This window comes from Ochotona curzoniae, unplaced genomic scaffold, assembly GCF_017591425.1.
Source record: "Ochotona curzoniae isolate NIBS_2020 unplaced genomic scaffold, NIBS_Ocur_1.0 contig_908, whole genome shotgun sequence".
NCBI lineage: Eukaryota > Metazoa > Chordata > Mammalia > Lagomorpha > Ochotonidae > Ochotona > Ochotona curzoniae.
The window spans coordinates 17,143,114-17,161,426 of record NW_024466607.1 but is presented as its reverse complement, the minus strand read 5'-3'; the positions used below and the strand labels follow the sequence as shown (position 1 = coordinate 17,161,426).

Here is an 18,313-nt window from a genome sequence, read left to right as displayed (position 1 = left end):
AGATAGAGCTGGACCTGTAGCTGCCCCTGCAGCGCCAGTTTCCTGGTTGAGGCTTGAGCCCCGCCAAAGCCAAAAGTCAAAGCGTCTTCTGCTTTCCTCAGCCAGTGGCTCCATGGATTCATGCCTCATGGTCTGGCACATGAAGCCCCAGTCACGGGCCTACCGCTTCTCCGGCCACAAGGATGCTGTCACCTGCGTCAACTTCTCCCCCTCGGGACACCTGCTTGCTTCAGGCTCCCGTGACAAGACCGTCCGAATCTGGGTACCCAACGTGTGAGTAGTTGCAGTCCTTGAGGGGTTCATCAGAGGCCCTCTATCCTGGCTTCCGACTGGTCACAGTGGGACATCTACCCTGCCACAAGGGGGCTGGGGCTTCAGCTGGGTCAGGAGAGAGTCCCTTGAGCAGCCCCCGCTCGTCTTGGAGGCGTGTTGCCTGATACTGGTTGAATGTGGGTGGGCTGGGGAGCAGTGCCCTGATCCTGCTGTAGAGGCTTGGCGTCTCCTTTGGGTGCCTGCTCTGGGTTGACTTTGGGAGGGTTCCTGAGGGTAAGGAGAGCTTCACTGGACAATGGGCCTGTTTGTTCCTGGAGGGGTTTTGTGACTGGGTTGCCTGTCTTCACAGCAAAGGGGATTCAACTGTGTTCCGTGCGCACACGGCCACAGTGAGGAGTGTCCACTTCTGCAGTGATGGCCAGTCTCTCGTGACGGCCTCTGACGACAAGACTGTCAAGGTGTGGTCAACTCATCGCCAGAGGTTCCTGTTCTCCCTGAGCCAGCACATCAACTGGGTCCGCTGTGCCAGGTGAGCCTGGTTCTGTCCTGAGACTGCTGGGGGAACCTGGGAGTTGGGGGCTCTCTGGGGAACCCCTTCAGCTTTGCTCTTTCTGTGTCTTGAGTTCCTCATCAGTGAACAGGGAGCCAGTTGTAGTTCCTGTCTCTCAAGTTGCTGAGACACCGCACTGTGCTGAGATGTGACAGCAGGCAGGCCCCTGCTGGCCAGATGATCCCCTGACCTCTGCACTGATGTAGCATGAGATGGGTCAGCAGGGCCACTTCTCCCAGCGTGCATTCTCTCTTGGGCCTCATGATAGCCAGGCAAGCTCAGCCCTGCCGTCTGACCACCAGGGTGGGGTGGCAGTGGAGCAGGGGTGGGCTTGAACCTGAGGCCCCAGCACCAAGGCCTGCCTGCAGGCCGTTGGGCTGCTTTTCCCAGAGGTTTATTTGGCTCCCTAGCAACCAGTTGTGGTGACTTGGCTTTGAGGGGCATGTTCTGGCCCCTGGCCCTCTGCTTGGTGGGGGTGTCGGGGTCATATGGGTGGGGCAGGTGACCAGGTCCTTGCTGACACAGGTGGGTCTACCTCTGGCCTGTTTGGTTCCTTCCAGAGGAGCCTTCTTGTGTAGCCTGCCTTGTGCAACACAGGAGGGCTTTGGTTGTGATCAGGAACTGCCAGGACACCTTGAATGTCAGCTCAGAATCCCTGGGACCTCTGCAAGTTACATTTTCTCTAGGATACCTCCATTTCTTTGCTATAGAAGGTCTCATATCTAGGTGCTGAGAATGGCCGGGGGCAGGAGGGAGGGACCCAGGCTTGTACACTGGCAGAGTCACCCCCATCCCGGGCCTTGGTTGGTGGGTCCTGGGGACCTCTGTGCCTTTTTGGCGGCAGATGGTGTTTGGCTGCTGCGGATGACCTGGGAGCAGGATAATGATATGCATGGGGCTTCTGGCCCCTACTGTTGTAAGCTTTCCTCCATGGGCTGGGGCTTTCTGGAGCTTGTGCCACTCTGCTCTGTGAGGTAGGTGTTCATCGTGTGTGTCACACATCGTGTGTGTGTCCAGCTACTTGGCTGGACATGCTTGGGATCAGAACAGGGCACTCAGCCCCCAGCAGTTTCTGGGTCCTATCACAGATAAGTCAGGGTGGCTGTGGAAGATGGCATTGGTGCCCAGAATGTCTGTTAACCAGCCATGTGGCTTCTGCCCTGTCTGGCTCAGGTTCTCCCCCGATGGACGACTCATCGTGTCTGCTAGTGATGACAAGACTGTCAAGCTGTGGGACAAAAGCAGCCGGGAATGTGTCCACTCGTACTGTGAGCATGGCAGGTGAGTCCCAGAGTCAGCCTTCTGCTCGGGTTTTACGCAACAAGGAGTGGGGCCCAGAGAGGCCCAGCAATCTTTGGCGTCAGCTCTGTACTGTTCAGCAGCCTTGACTCTACAACTGTCCATTGTGTGGCTGGGCACCGTTCTCTGTGGGGACGGGAAGTTCAGACTATACCATTCAACAGGCAGTGGGGAAGGCTTAACCCGGTGCCATGTCCTTCTTTAGGCCTCTGTGTTCCTCCTTCACTTTCTAGTTCTCAGTGTTGTGCTGTGTGTCTGTGAGCCACTGAGCTTGGTCCCCCAGTGGCACTTGGATGCTGCTTAGTCTGTTACCTATGGTGGTGGCTTTATGAATGAGGGTCTCAACCAATGAGGAGGAGCCTGCCCCGGAGGAGGAGCTCAGACTGCTCCAAGTCTTCCAGTGGACCCTGGCTTCTGCCCTCTTTAGAAGCCGCGGTGAAGGGCTTCCCCTGAGTACATGGCTCATACTAGCCAAGTATCAACTTTGGGGCTCCTTGAGCCAGATGGGCCACCAGCCCTGTCCCCTGCTGAGCTATCCTGCCTGAGCCTGAGCTGCCCTGTGGTCAACTGCCCTGCGGTCAGTCCTGGTGAGGATACCAGCTTCAGTGCAGCCTGGCTTACTGAGGCTCTGAAGACAGCTTCTCTACTTGGGCCTAAAAATTGCTGGTGGCCCTTTGTTCTTGCTGGGCCACCTTGGTACTACTGGCCACGGATCTCAGGCTGTACTTGTTTTTTCTTGGCCACCAGCTAAAGAAGTAGAGTGGGGAGAAGGCTTTCTGGGTGAGGGAGCAGTGTGATCAGCCGCACAGCACAAGGATGGAAAGCTGTGGGCACTTTGGGAGACTGGGCAGACCTCCCCCATGCTCAGTGGCCCTGTCTTTCCAGCTTTGTTACCTACGTGGACTTCCATCCCAGTGGTACCTGCATTGCTGCCGCCGGCATGGACAACACGGTGAAGGTGTGGGATGTGCGGACCCACCGGCTATTACAGCACTATCAGTGTGAGTGTGCAACAGCCCCTGGACACACAAGTAGCCATGGTGGGACTGTGCCAGTGGCAAGTGTTTGATTGCCATGTTGCCTTGTATGACCCTGAGGGTGGTCTCAGGTGGGGAGGAGTCCTAGGTCTGTGGGATCTTTGGGACTGGGCATGGCTGTCCTGGCTTAGCACCTCAGCCAGGAGAGAGCATGGTACCTGGTTTCAGCAAGCCCTTTGGTGCTGATCAATGAGGTAACACAGTCACATACTTGGGAGGGCCCTGTGGGAAATGCCCAATGAATCTCCGGTCAGGGCTGCCCTTGAAGGCCATTGCCTAGGGCTTGTCCATGTCACTTAGCTCTCTGTGATGGTGGCCTTGTCTTCCAGGGCCCAGCTGATGTGCTTTGATCTGGGGTGAAGGGGGCAGGTCTACCAATCAAGATCAGTGTGATCGGAACCCTGGCTACTCTGACCCCATGGTGTTTTGCCAAGATGCACAGGCCATGTGGAGGGTTGACTTAGTCAGGGGAAGGCTCCTTGCTGTGCATCTTGACCTAATGTTAGCCCTTACAAAGCAGGGAATTGGGCATTTGACATGAGCAAACGAGACTCCAGTGATGCAGGGGTGAGGTGGCTGTGATGTGGTTAGGATATGAAGATGTTGGGTGTGATACAGGCCTTGAGAGCAAGGTAACTGGGCAAAGCTGTGAGAGCCCTTAGTTCTGGGTACAGACTCTGGGGGGACTGGGAATTGTACAAAAGCCAAGATTGTGGGTCAGAGACAAAGGTGAGCTGAGCTGGAGGTATCCGAACTACACTTGTGCACTTAGAGCTACATTTGATGTGCTTGGGCTTACTTCCATAATCCAAATGGAGAAGGACACAGCTGGGGCCAGGTTGTGGGGTTTGGGGCTTGGAGCTGCTCCTGACACCCTCTACCAGCTTTTGCTTAGCTGGCTCTCAATTGTTTGACGATGACACTTTTCTTGGGGTACGCAAGGTGAGTGGACCTTCCAAGAAGAGGGAGAAGATCCAGGTCTAGAGAAACACAAGATCAGGGAAGGGTTTCTGCAATCAGTCCTAGGGTTCCTGGGGTGTGATGCTGGGACAGTGAGAAGGCCCTTGTCACAGATGGTGTTAGCTAATGAGTTGGTGTCTGTGAAGAACTGTAGGGGTGCTGGCAGAGAATGGGGTCTAGGCACGGTGGTGGTGGTGGTGGTGCTGGCTGCATATTGGTGTCTGCATCTTGAGTCTGGGTTGTTCTAAACTTCCAGTACCATACACTACCACCAGATGGCAGGAGCTGGTCATAATAGCTGGTTATTTCTTGCACAGGGAATCCTGAGGTGTGTCACTGATGCTCTTTCAGACAAAAGCTTCTAGAATGGAGCTGTAGCTTGCTTTTCCATCTTCTTAGAGGCTGCACCTCTGTCTTTCCTTCTTTATTTTGCTCTGGGCCCGGCCTGAGTTAAGGGCTGGGGGACTGGGGAAGGTAGGCAGGTACAGAGCAGAGAGGGCTTGGTTAGAGGTGGGTAGGGGAGGTTGATGATATGGAGTACGCAGGCTCTGTGTCCTTTGGTGATTGGGATGGTAGCAGGGCCTTCCTCGTGAGGAGTGTGATTCTCTGGTGGAGAATCTCTGAGAGGAGATGGGAGGTGTGGTTTGTGCCACATCCAATTTGACACAGGAATAAGATGATCTCCATGTGACTCTGGGAAGTCCTGGGCCATTTCTCATCCCGGGAGCTCGCCCTGGGGCTCACAGCTGACAGCAGGGGGAGCCTCTTGGGAAGCTCTGAATACCATCCATGGCTCAGTCCCAGAGCAGCGGCCTGACTGGCAGCCACGGGGCTGGGCCCAGCAGGCTGACACTTCTGAGATTAGTGGTCTCAGCCTGCATGGGTAAGGGCTGCTGTGCCTGCTGTCAGCGTGAATAGGGAGGGATCAGCTCCAGATCACAGGCTGTGGAGCATAAGAGGAGGCAAATGTTCTCCTTTTTGGGATGGGAACCAGCAAAATCTGGGATCTGGAAGGTGAGAGGGGCTGAGGATGCATCCTTGGCTCCTGTCACTGAGGAGCTACAAAGGGACCCGGTGCAGAAAACAGCCAAAGGAAGGACTGTGAACCCGTTTCCCAGAGCTGTGGGTACCAGGGTGCTGGCCCTAGGCTCTCCCAGGAGCAGGCTTGCCAGTGGGCAGGGCTTGAGCCTAGTGATGGCAGGGCCGGGAGGTGGACAAGCAGGATGGACTCAGACAAGTGCAGTGTGGTACAGAGTGCGTGGAGTTGACAGGTTCAGCTGGGAAAGTCAGTCTGCTCTTGCTGCTATCCTTGCCTGTAGTGAAGGAACCCCTAGCAGGCCAGCGGCCTCTAGGTCTTCAGGCGGCTTCAGTGTGGAACAGGGGTCTGGAGCACCTCGGGGGCTCCTCACCCAGGTACTGGCACAGCTGTTCTCAGGCAGGTACACCCTTGGGGCTCCGTAGGCCAGGCTGCTGTGAGCTCCTTGGGCAGGCCTTGCAGCTCTTACCTTCCTGCGAGTCAATCTGTTTCCATCAAGGGGCTCCCTTAGATTGCTCAGTGATTAAACCCCCCTGCTGAGCGGCCCCCTTAAGGGCTGCGATGGGATTCCTTTGGAGGCCAATTCCATGGAAAGGACTTCTCGCACCTGGGCAGCAACTGCCTGGTCTGTTTCCCATCCCTGATGCCTCAGAAGCCCAACGGAAGTGTGCAAGGGCACAGTGATGTCTTGTGTATCCGTGGGCAGCTCTGGGCAAGTACCAGGTGCTATGAGTGGCCCTCAGGCAGCCAAGCCTGCTGGGCTTTCCTGGGAGGATCTGGTTAATGACACTGCTGACAGGCTGCCACCTGCCTGTGTGCAGCCGCTCATCGATGCTTGTAATCTCCGGAGGCTGCTTCCTGACCTGGGTTGGGTTGTTGAGACTGAGGCCTACCTGGGGCTTTGGGCCACAGCAGTTGAAGTTGTTGGCCTGGGGCTGTGGACGATGCTTTTAGGCATGCAACTTTTGGCTCCAGCCTGCCACTGCAGGGAGCAGCTTTCCCTTCCCAGTTCCTCAAGGAGAGGGCTGGTGGAGCTGGGGGAAGGCACCAGTCCACATGGCGGTGGGCCAGACTCCATATGCTGTGAACCCACGTCACAACTGTTCAGACATCTGAGCAGCGGCCCCCGTTGCAGTCTAGAATGTGCCTTGTTTACAGGCATGTGACAAACCTGGGGGCAGCAAGGCAGGGCCACTCTGCGTTCCCCTCCGATTTGCAGCTGGGAGCTACATAACTGGGTCTCCACCTCAGGGCCCCCACACCTAGTGTTCTGCTTATCATCCCATTCCTGAGGGTGCTAGGAGAGGTGCTATCCTAGGCTGGCTGGCAGCAGGGTTCAGCTTGTCCAGGCTTAGGTTGTCTGCTTGTCCTTAGCATGCCCTGCCCTACTGCCCTACGAGAGCTGGGCATGTGGATTTTCTGGGCTGTGCAGGTAGCAGGGCTGGCCTGGACACTTGCCTTGGTCTTTTGACATGAGAGATTGTTCTGAATGCACTGTCCATCCCACTTGATGTAGCTGGCTTGGCCTCCCTGTCATCTGAATTAGACATTGGCATGGCATTAGCAGAACACCTTTGTGTCACCAGGAATACTGGTAGTGCACGAGAAGCCACCCATCTCCTTTGGGGTGAGCTGAGCCCTTTGTAGCAGGGAGTGGGGGCTGGGCTAAGCCCTAGGCTGGTCTTCCTTATGAAGGTACCTCCTATTTGAGCACCCAGGCTTTCTCAGAGTCCCTTGGCCAGTTTAGAACCCACTGGACATGGGACCCAGGTTTGCTAAGGGCCTCTTGATGCAGGCAGGGTGGTCCCTAGGTGCTCAAGCGGGGACCTGTGTCTGTTTGGGAGCACAACCAGGAAGCCTTGTCCCAGCCTCCTTATGCTCTAGGTGAGCTGCTGAAGTTTGATATGGGTGTCTCTCTGACCCCTGGGAAGGAAGAGGGGGGTAGTGGCTAGGAAGTCACAGTTGCCACTCCAGTGTCCTCAGTGTGCTGACTGCTATGATGCCACCAGAAGGGCCTCAGCTTTGGCCCGTTGAAATGTTGGCCATTCTTGGACAGTTGTTGATTCAGGCACCATGATAGGAGGCTCCCCGACTCCTGCGACTGCCTAGCCCTTGGCAGGGTGGTGGGACTGTCATGCAGCGACAAGACCTGTGTGGTTCGGCCCCTCCGCACCACCTCAGAGGCGGGAGGCAGGAGAGCGAAGGAGGGATGCCTGGTGGATAAGTCGGGAGCACATGGGCAAGGCATGTGGGTCCTGGTACCCAGGGCAGCCCCGAAGCCTGGCAGGCTAGGCTAGGCCTCTTCTGCAGTTGTTGTCCCTTTGGTATTCCTGATATCTCTGGTGGGGTGGGCTTCTGTTTGCTGTGGGGGATGGACTTCGCCCTGGGTGGGCCTAACCAGGTGGTTGGGAGGTGTGGTCTGGAGGCTAGGGGAGCTGGGGACACCCTACGTTTCTCCTGCCACTAGCTGCTGCTCCACTAACTCCATCTCTGGACGGGTGGAGGGCTGGGTGGCCATCACCTTAGTATAGAGCAGGAGGAGGGCGCCTGCCCCAGAGCTCAGGGTGAAGCCCTGCTGGAGAACTCACTGCTGCTGTGGTGAGGTCAGCGCTAAGGGCTGCCTCAAGGCTGGCCTGCTGCGCAATTAAGGAGTCTAGGGTGGCAGGAAACCCTGGACAGGTTGTTCTGTGTCCTTTTTCTGTCCTCCCTCTATCCCTGAGGGTGCAGGCTAGCATCCCTGGGGCCCACAATCTCAGGGCATAACTGCGTCTCTGCTTGGGCACTGTCTGTTGATGCCAGCCCCAAATGTTCAGGCGATCCAGCCACCCTGAGGCGAGCATCCTTTTGGGGACAGAAAGAGAGATTCTTATGGATTCCCCAGCTCTGCCTTCGTGGTTCAAAAAATATATTCTAGGGCCCGGCGCGGTGGCGCAAGTGGTTAAAGGTCCTCGCCTTGCACGCCCGGGATCCCATATGGGCGCCGGTTCTAATCCCGGCAGTCCCGCTTCCTTTCCAGCTCCCTGCTTGTGGCCTGGGAAAGCAGTCAAGGACGGCCCAAAGCTTTGGGAACCTGCACCCGCGTGGGAGACCCGGAAGAGGCTCCTGGCTTCGGATCGGCGTAGTATCGACCCGTTGCGCTCACTTGGGGAGTGAATCATCGGATGGAAGATCTTCCTCTCTGTCTCTCCTCTCTGTATATCCGCCTTTCCAATAACAAAATAATAAAAATAAATCTTAAAAAATATATATATATATATATTCTAGAAGTCCCCTGTTCTTGGCCTTTCCCCTGGTAATCCCTACTCTATCTGTTGCTTCCTTCCACAGCTGTCACATGTGGGTGGTGACTGTCACACTCCCTGCTTTATTCCTGTTTTTCCTGCTGGTTGTGGTGCCTGTTGGGCTGCTGCGGTGCTTGGTTGTTACTTTATTCCTCCGCTTTCTAGGCCTCCCGTTTTGGTAAGGGTGGAAGGGTGCTGGGTCCCTACCACCCGTGTAGCCCAGAGTGTAGGGGCACCCTGGGCTCCCTGCTCTCTTCTGCTCCTTGCTGTTCCTTTGCCAGCTTCCCTGTAGGTGGGAGTGGGGGCAGCCTTTGTCCCAGGGCACCTGCAGGTCCCCAGTGCCCTGCTTCCAGCACTAGCTGCAGAGACCCCTTCAGCCCCCTCCAGGCTGCCAGCACCCGGGAGGTGTTGTTCAGATATAAATATCATTGTTATGTAAAGCTTGGCGAAGCCCCCTAAGTATGTTTGGGAACATGTCTGTACTCCCCAGCACTCTAGTACTTCAGCTGGGCTGCTTGGGAGGGCTCTGTGTGCCCCCGCAGGACTGTCTCCTGGTGGCTGTGTTGACAGATCCTCTCCGTGCCAGGGTGGGGGGCGGTCCCAGAGCCTACCCTGCCGTTTGCCACCATGACTTAGTGCTCAGCATTCTCTCTTCCCTCTACTCTACTTTTGCCACACTTTTGGTTTCTTTTGCCACACTTGTGGCAATGGGCACAAAGGTACCAGGGTGCTGGGATGGCAGCTCTCTGAGAATCTGTGGTCCTGTTGATCTGTGCACTGGCCATGGAGTGACTCCATTCCCATAGGGACTGCCTGGGTCTATGCACACTCCACCAGCTTCACTATCACAGGCCCTGTGCCCTGGGGAGAAGCTGGGCCACTCACAGTGCTCAGCACCTGGGCACCACCCACCTTCTAGCCTGCTGGGTGCTGGGCATGGAGCTGGAAACCAGGGATTCAACATGGGAGACCGGGGCATGGGTCAGGCATTGGTAAATGTAAAGAGTCAGTGGATGGTAATGTTGCAAGGACAAATGAAGGGGAGTATCCTAGTAAAGACATCAGGGGAAACTTCTTGGCAGAGGTGTCTCTGACTGGAGTGGACATAAGATCATGGAAAGAGGAGGCTAAGAGTATCTTAGCCCTGTTGGACAGGAGTATAAAGTTGCTGTTGCTGGGTTGCCAGATGTTGAAGCATGAGGGTTACCAAGACAGACTGCGCTTGGACTGGGACCATGGGATAAAGAGTCATGAATGGGATGTATAAATTGGCAGGACTGGGGTTGCTTAGGACCTGGGGCAGAGGTGAGGGACAGCCATGTGTGCTTTAGGGTTTGAGGGCTCAGCTGCTGCACAGGCCTCTTGAGCATTACCTGGCAGCATCCTCACAGCACCCTGCCCTGCTGGATGTCAAGCCTGAGCCCCAGTGCCAAGAAGGGGGTGCCCCAGGTTCCACAGAGGGTCAGCGTGGAGGCTGTGCAGGAGGCTGTTGGGGTTCAGGACCCAGGCCTGACAGGCCACTCAGAGGATTGGAGTTCTCTGCTCACCTGCCTCCTGCACAGGGCAGGGACGTCATATGGGCCCATTTGTGCTGTGTTGAGCATGCTGTCCTGTGCCACAGCATTGCTCAGCAGTTGGAGTAGGAGAGGGGATGGCACCAGTGCCCTATGCCCCATCTGTCTCTGCCTGTCTGAGTCTCCCACTGCCTTGGCTCTGAATGCATCCTTTCCTGAGCAGTCTGTGGGACTCTCCACAACTTTTCTGTGCAGTGGTCACCTGGCCTGTCCCCTCCCCATCCCTGCAGGCCTTGCCGAGCCTTGCTTGGCCCTGCTGGCCCATGTCAGGCTTTGGCTGTGTTCCCTGGACCTCGCTGGACAGCTCCCCGGATGGCTGACCTCCTGGGCAGTGCCTGACTGATGCCTTTCCCGCAGTGCACAGTGCGGCCGTGAACTCCCTCTCCTTCCACCCCACGGGAAACTACCTGATCACAGCATCCAGCGACTCAACCCTGAAGATCCTGGACCTGATGGAGGGCCGGTTGCTCTACACACTGCATGGGCATCAGGTGAGAGCAGCAATCTGAAGCGAGCAGCAAGGATTGGGGTACAGAACTAGGCTGTCCCTGGGATAGCCTGCCTCTGAAGTTCACTGCGCTTCTCTCCCAGCCTGAGCAGAGATGGGCTTCTGTGTGGGGAGATGGACAGAGGTCTTTCCCTGTGCCCATGGGAATGAGATTGGATGAGGTGGGAGGGGCACCAGGGGACTGAATGGAATTTGTCCCCTGATGCCCCCCACCCCCCCCCGGCCCAAGAGTTGCATAGAGCCCTAGAATGCACGCCTTGAGTCATCTGTGGGTGCAGGAGTAGGCAGAGGCACTACAGAGTTTTTACAGAGGCCAGAGAAAAAGAAGGATCTGTGTGTGGGAGTTCCTGGTATTGAATCAGGGGTACAGAGACCTTTCTGAGCAGGCTTCAAAGCATCCAGGACCCTTGACTCCGTGAGCGAGCAGTGGCCAGCCATGGTGGCTGGGCCGTGGGTGGCTCTCTCCAGCCACTGGGTTGCACTCAGGCCTCACCCTGTCTCTCAGCAGGAAGTGTGACTGAGCTGCTGCTTGCAATGTTGTGCAGAGCAGTCAGCAGAGTACCTCTTGTTGGGATGTTATTGCCATGCCCAAGTAGGGCAGAGGCATGGCATCTAGGGATTTTAGGTTTGTCACCTTTGCCACCCAAGAGCAGCAGGCAGGTTGCACAGGGTAGGGATGGGCTTCTGGGCTGTGGGAGGTCTTGGGGGATGTGTCTGTATCTGGGTCGGCAGCCAGCTATGGGATGGTAGACCCAGTACTCTCTGAACTCTTGCTCAGAATCTTGCTGCCATCTGAGTTGGGGTACATGGTGGGGCACATGGCTAGGAAGGGGAACTCAGGCCTTTTCTCCTGCTTCCGTGACAGTCCCCAGCTTTGTGAGGAGCCACCCTTAGGTTCCCTGTTAGAAACACATGCTGTGTGCAAGACTACCAGGCTGGCACACTCAGGTGTATGTGTGTGTGTGTCCAGGCAGTTGCTGCTCCTAGTGTCAGCATGTAGGGGTCCCTCCTTGGTTGACTCTTGGTGTGGCAATTATTTTTATTACTATTATCGTAAGTTGGAGAGACAGACAGGTCTTCTGTCTACTGATTCACTTCCCAAATGGCAGCAATGGCTGGAGCCTTCTGGATGTGGGCCATCTTCCTCTGATTTCCCAGATGCGTTAGGGAGCCGGATGGGCAGTGGAGCAGCCAAGACTCAAATCAGCACCTTTGTGGAATGCCAGCTTTACAGGCAGTGGCTTAACCCACCATTCCGCAGTGTCAGCTCTTGGGATAGGAATTGTTTAGATTCACATTGAGCTGAGTCACCGTAACTAGGAGGCTGTTCAAAAACATGTGGGCCCAGTGTGATGGCTCAATGGCCAAATCCTCGCCTTGTAAGCATTGGGATCCCATATGAAGTCAGTTCATGTGCTGGCTGTTCCACTTCCCATCCAACTCCCTGCTTGTGGCCTGGGAAAGCAGTAGAGGACAACCTAAAGCCTTGGGACCTGCACCTGCATTTGAGACCTGGAGGAAGCTCCTGGTTCCTGGCTTTGGATTGGCTCAGCTTCAGCTATTGCACTAGTTGGGGATTGAACCAGTAGATGGAAGATCTTTCTCGCTGTCTCTCCTCTCTGTAAAATCTGATCTGCTTTTCCAATAAAAATAGTAAGTAAAACTTTAAAAGGAAAATCATGTGAATGCTGCTGCAACCATGCTTGCGGCTCCAAAAAGAGAAAAAGCAACTCTGAGAAACAGCATACAGACAGGGCATGTGAAGTAATCACCAGGCCCTTTTCTCTTTTTCTGAGTGTTCTTTACACAACGGACGCTGTTCTTAGCCTAAGAGCATTTGGATGTGGCTTCTCAAATAGCACTCCAGGGCTTTGGCTCAGCATCCAGCACACAGAGGCAAGCCTTTGGACACTGTCCTCCCCAAAGCATGACACAAGGCCACGCACTGGAGGTGCACGTGCTGCTGCTTGTCTGCTGTGTCCCCTGCAAATGTAGGAGCCTGGTTGATGGATGGTTGACAGTGGGGGGTGTGCTGAACCGGAAATGACTCTGTGGGATCACTTGGATGCTCCTTCTGGGTGCCAAGCTCACGGCACCCCAAGGGAGCTGTGCTCTGTTTATTTTGTCTGTTCCTCGCCTGCCCCTCAACTCAGTGATTTGTGTACCAGGGACAGGAAGTGAGTGTCCTGGTCCCATCTCCAGGGGTTCCTAGCCTGGGAAGCAGAGGACTTGGTGGGGGAGGCAGCAGAGCTGGTGGTAGAGTGAGATGGGTTAGGAGACTGGGACTCATGTGATGGCTGGAGGGTGGTGTGATGGTGGGCAGACCCTGCCTCTGTCTCCCAGGTGCCCTCCACATGTCAGGCTGTGAGGCTCAAACTGTTTTCTGCTGCACCCCGCTGACCTTTCTGTCAAATACTATGTAGGTCATGTAGGATTGGTGCACCACAGGTTTTAGGGAGCCTTCCTTGGGGGATACCCACTGTCAGGTGCTGCAGGTGCGAGGGGCTGGGAGCTTCCAGGCTAGGCTTGTTCAGGGTTCTGGAGGCAGGAGCTGAGTTCATTCTGCCCCACTGCCACACTTTAATCCTTGCCTCTTTCTAGAGGAAACTGATTTTCTGCTTGTCTTCTTTAGGTCCCAAGGTGAGACTACCATGTGTTCCAAGCTGGTCAGGCCAGAACTGGACTCAGAGGCTCTGCTCCCACTGTGTGTTCCTCATGGGCTCCCCACTCATAGGGTCCATGCCCTGCTTGTCCTTGTAGGACAGAGTGAAACCTCTGGGCCTTGAGCCTTTGCATCCTGCCTTGGAAGGTGGTGCCTTTGTGCCCTATTGAGCATAGCGGCTGCCTGGCCACTTCCTGGACCATGGGCTGAGCAGCTCCATGATTCCTGAGTGGGTCCCAAACCCAAAGGGGAGGAAGATGGCAGATTTTGAAGTACTTGGAGTCCAGGTGGTAAAACCAAGAGCAATGCCATGGCTTTGTGCCTTTTAAAGGGCAGAGCTGGGCCAAGTGCCAGTGTCTATAGTTTCCACCACACTCATCTCCCACACAGGGCTTTTTAAGTCAGAGTTGTGATCCCTGTCTTGTTTTTAGATCCCTGGTCTGGGTCAGGTGCCAGCAGACCTCGTGATGACCCGTGTCCCATCTGGCTTTGTTGCTGCATGACCTGTTCTGGTCCACACAAGGGAACTTCATGACACTGAATTTGGAGGACCTGATTGCAGCAGTGCCTGGGCACTGTCCCAGGAAAGCTGGGCAGATAGGCCCACACAACTGTTTGGCTGTTGGGGGGTGATCCCCTCGTGCTTCTTCTGTACCTGTAAGAGGACAGCATCGGCTGGAGCTGAGGCCAGCTGAGCAGTCAGTCTTAGGCAGCTGCTGCTGGGGGAAAGCAGGCCTTGCTTCTGAGCGTCAGGGAAGTACATCTGCCCTGTGATGAGCATAAGGCCCCTGGAGAGCTCTCTAGGGCACTGTGGGGTGGCCTAGGCTAAACAAAGCAGGCTTAGGGCAGAAGTGCTGCCTGGTTCGAGGCCATGGTCGCCCTCATGTGCCTTTTGGTTGTTTCCAAGGCCCAGGAAGTATATGGATGGAGGGTCTTGCCAACTGCCAGTCCCTGGGTGTCTTGGGCTAGACCCATGTATTCCAGCCAAGGAATCTGATCACGTGGGCAGTCTGTTGGTTCTGTGGTGTATACCTGGCCCCCCTTTGCAGTGTTTAGATATGCTTGCTCTGTGGAGCAGGAGGGTTGTTGAGTCTGATATGGGTTGCTATAACCAAATATTCTGAGTAATTGGTAAGAAACAGAATTCTTCAGTTCTGGGGGTGGGAAGACCAGACCAAGACACTGGCTTCTGGATGTGGTAAGGGCAGCTGCTCTCTGCTTTTAGGATGGTGCTTGATGCCATATCCTGCGGAGTTGTGTGCTAAAAGGGTACAAGCTCTGTCTGTGCAGCCCTTCTGGGAGGTTACCAGTTCCATTCAGGAGGATCAGGTTCCATTGATTTAGTCACCTACTGGAGGCCACAGCCCCCAAGACTGTTGTACTGGGGATTCAGTATGAACTTTGAGGGAGATGAAACCATTCTAGCCACAGCAGGAGTTATGGTTACAAGTTTATCCTGAACCTGGAAGCTACTGGGCTGCTCTCCTGCAGAGGGGAAACAGGGAGGAGCTCGGTTGTCTCCTCCACCTGTTTATCAGACACCCCCTAGCGCTGTGCATGCCATCCCCTGGGAATAGCACTGGGCTGCAGCTGGGACCCACATGGCTCCTCAGAGGCTTCTGGGGCATGCATGTTGCTGAGTGATTTGGAGGTGGCCCAGAGAGCTGGATGGGCCTTCTACTGTCCCCACTGTAGCTGGTGCAGCAGGCTGACTGCAGGTTTCTCAGTTCATCCCTCGTTTTCCAGGGCAATGGGGGCAAGGCAGGCAGAGCAAGGAGCCTGTTGGGCTGAGAGGTGGCTGGCATGTTCTCTGCAGCCTGCATCTGCCCATCCTGGGGAGACTCTTCTGCCATGGGGTGATGTGTCGTCCTCTTTCCTCAGTTTTTGTCCCAAGAACCCCAGTCCCCTCTGCCAGCTTCTATTTGGTCCAAGCCTGGGTTCTGGGATGTGTCGGGGGGGGTGGTGCCAGGGCTCACAAGGCCTTGTGTGCTGAGCAATGATATTCACCTTTACAAAGAAAACCCTAGTACCTCCAGACACAAACAGGTAGTACCTACTCCTTGCTGATTTTGGAAAACTATGGCTATTCCTCCCTCTTGTTCAGTCCAGACAGTCTAACCTGTAAAAGAAAGGGCCAGGGCACTGGGCTCAGGTTGTTCCAGCTCTGCCTCTCTGTGTGAGAGGCCAATGCCTTGACTTGGTTGGATCTTTTTGCTCACCTGTGAGGCTAACTTCCTGTTCTCTACCTCCAAAGAAGGCCCAGCAAGTGCCTAGCAAACAGACGTGGTGATTCCTCCCACATTGAGTCTCCACTGCGCCCCTGGGAACATGAGCCCAGGCTGTCTTGGGCAAGAGCCCATTAGAATGCTGTTACAGGTTCTTGTTGTGGAACTGGCCCTGGCACCACACAGTTGGAGAGGGTGTGTGCTTGTTGTTTAGGAAAAGGAGTCTATGGGTTTTTACTTAGTGACTCCATTGGTGGGCACAGGAAGGTAAATGCCAACCTCCCCCACTTCCTCTCTTCCCATGCACCCTTAGGGTCTCGGGGGTTTTTGCTTCTCTTATCACGTGGCTCCTGAAATCCAGAGGTGGGTGGGCTGGGACCACTCCCCTAACTTGAGTGTTGCCTTGGTGGGAGCTTTGGTGGGTCATGGGCGGCAAGCACTCTTTGCTAGTCCTGTCCATTGAGTCATCCTTCCCAGGGCCTGGCTTCTGGAGGGGGAACCCAGGCCTCCATGGTGGCCCTAGCTCGTGGGGCTGCCAGTGCCGAGTATGCAACTTGGGGGTGCTTCCATGGCCATTACAATGAAGTGGGAGGAGAGGGAGTCCCCTGTTCCCACTGGATGGTAAGGCTGCAGAGGAGCCATGGTCTGAGCCTTGTCCTAAGCCCCCTGTGCCCCACAGCTCCTTGTGGTGAGAGTGGGGACAGTGTGCTGGAAATACGGGTTTACTTTTCCTGTAGTTTCTGCAGCAGAATCTTGAGCTCTGCTCCTTTGGCTGAAATCCCCTAGAGCTATTTAGGAGAGTGGTGGGCGAGCGTGGGAGGGGAGTTAAATCTGTTGTTTGTGGCAGTGCAGTCAGGCTGTGTGTCGCAGTACAGTGACTGAGCTGCACATGGGTGTGTGCCCCCACTGACCCCACACTTAGGTGAGCAGCCCTTGCCACCAACCCAGAGGTGCACAAGGCATTGATCTGCACTCGGTGGTGGGGGCTCACAGCCTGAGTGCAGTGTTTACTGGGTGCTGTGGCATGCCAGGCTCCGGGCTGGAGGTAGGGAAGGAGGAAGGGAGACAGAGGTAGGCCAGAGTGGCCTGACACGTGGGCCATTTTGGGAGTGGGTACTCACAGCATGTACCTCGCCTCGATGGTTTCTTCAGCTGCTCTGCTGGCCCTTGTCTGGGCATCAGACAGAAAGACAATAGAAAATATCTTCCATCCACTGATTCACTTCCCAGATGGCTGCAACAGCTGGAGCTGGGCCTGACCAAAGCCAGGACCTTCTTCCAGGCCTCCCACCTGGGTCCAGGGACCTAGGCACTTGGGACCATCCTCCGCTGCTTTCCCAGGTGCATTTAATAGGGAGCTGGGTCAGAAGTGGACATCTGGGACTTGAACTGGTGTTCACTGGGATGCTGTCACTTCAGGTGCTGATACACTTCAGCACCAGCCCCTTGGAGGGATGTTTTGATAAACCTGGACCACAGTAGAATGAGGGGCTTGTGGTCCCTTCCAGCCCCCAGAGTGGAGGGCTGAGAGCAGGTGTCTTCTTCTAGGGTTGAGAAAGAGTCTCGAGTTCCCCTGGCAGCAACTCCTGCAAGAGTTTGGTCGAGTAAGATGTGCTTAAAATGACTGGCTGGTCTTTCAGGGTAAGGCCAGGCCTTGATGAGTCCCTGAAGCTGGGTTTCTAGAGGCGGACAGCAACCTCGGCTGCTGGCAGGCACCATGTGAGCTGTTGCCGTCCAAGCAACTGCAGGCCTGGCCAGGAGCTACTTCTCAGAGTCACACTCAGGTGTTCCTGCAGAGGTGCCCAGGGCAGGCTTGGCCTGTGGGAAGAAGCAGCTTGGCAACATCCCTGCCTCCAACCCATGTCCTCCTGCACAAGAGAGACTAATCAGAGGAATCAGTCAGCAGAGGTTAGACCAGGTGTCCTGTCCAATTGCTGGTGATGCCAGGAAGAGGCTGTGGAGTGAGCATTAGGCACAGCCGTTAAGGTGCCTCTTAGGAGGATGCCCATGCTGCATGTCAAAGGGCCTGCTCTTTGCAGATGATGGCTCAAGTACTGGGGTCCCTGCCAAGCACCTGGGAGGCTTGCATTGGGACCCTGACTCTTGCAGGAAGTGAACCAGCAGGGGAGATGTATTTCTCTGTTGTTCAAATACAATTAAGTAATGAAAATTATATTTAAAAAAAAGATCTCTTCTAAGATCCCAAAGCATTCTAATATACTTCCCATTGATTAATGGGCTAAAGAGGAAATTGCCATGGAAACTAAACATTTGAAAGTAAGTTATGACAGTACAAATATTGCGTACTAGAATTCGTGGGATCCATCTGAAATGGTCACCAGAGAAAAATTAGTAGGCTTAACTAAACTAGAAAAATGGTTTTTACTTCATTTGCAAGGCAGAGAGAAAGATCCTCCATCTGTTGGTTCACTTCCTATATGCCCATAACAGCTTGGGCTGGTGTAGGTCCAAGACAGGAGCCCAAAATTCTTTGTCTCCCACATGCGTTGCAGAAACCTGTGTGCTGGAGCCACCATTTGCTGCTTCCTGGGATATACATCTATAGGAAGCTAGAGTAGAATTGGAGGAGTCAGGACTCGAACCAGGCCCTCTGATATGAGATGCTGGAATCACAAATTGCAACTTAATCACTGAATTTTCCTGAGACTTGGTCTCTGAGGCAAGCACTAGAACTTCTTAGCTGGAGGGCTGCCAACACCTGCTGTCTGGTCCTTGGTTCTGGCCTGAGTCTGGCCTCCACAGCTGTGCTGCTCTGCCTCCAGTGTTGTCTTCCCTACTTGGCATGTGCTGATTGAGCCATGACAGGAAAGGGAGGGTTTGGTTCCTGAGTTACCGTGCCTCCTTGGAAACCTGCCATTGCTCAGCCAGCTCCAGGCAGCAAAGGGCC

General features: G+C 55.0%; 1 protein-coding gene across 2 annotated transcripts in view; it reads left to right on the top strand.

Moving 5' to 3' along the window:
• POC1A (POC1 centriolar protein A) overlaps positions 1–18,313 on the top strand; it is a 60,891-nt gene that overhangs the window by 2,966 nt on the left and 39,612 nt on the right. For both annotated transcript variants that reach the window (XM_040994581.1, XM_040994580.1), the window contains 5 exons: positions 102–273; positions 623–802; positions 1,997–2,104; positions 3,008–3,123; positions 10,368–10,501. In XM_040994581.1, the coding sequence (XP_040850515.1) occupies positions 102–273; positions 623–802; positions 1,997–2,104; positions 3,008–3,123; positions 10,368–10,501 (710 nt within the window). The remainder of the gene's footprint in view (positions 1–101; positions 274–622; positions 803–1,996; positions 2,105–3,007; positions 3,124–10,367; positions 10,502–18,313) is intronic.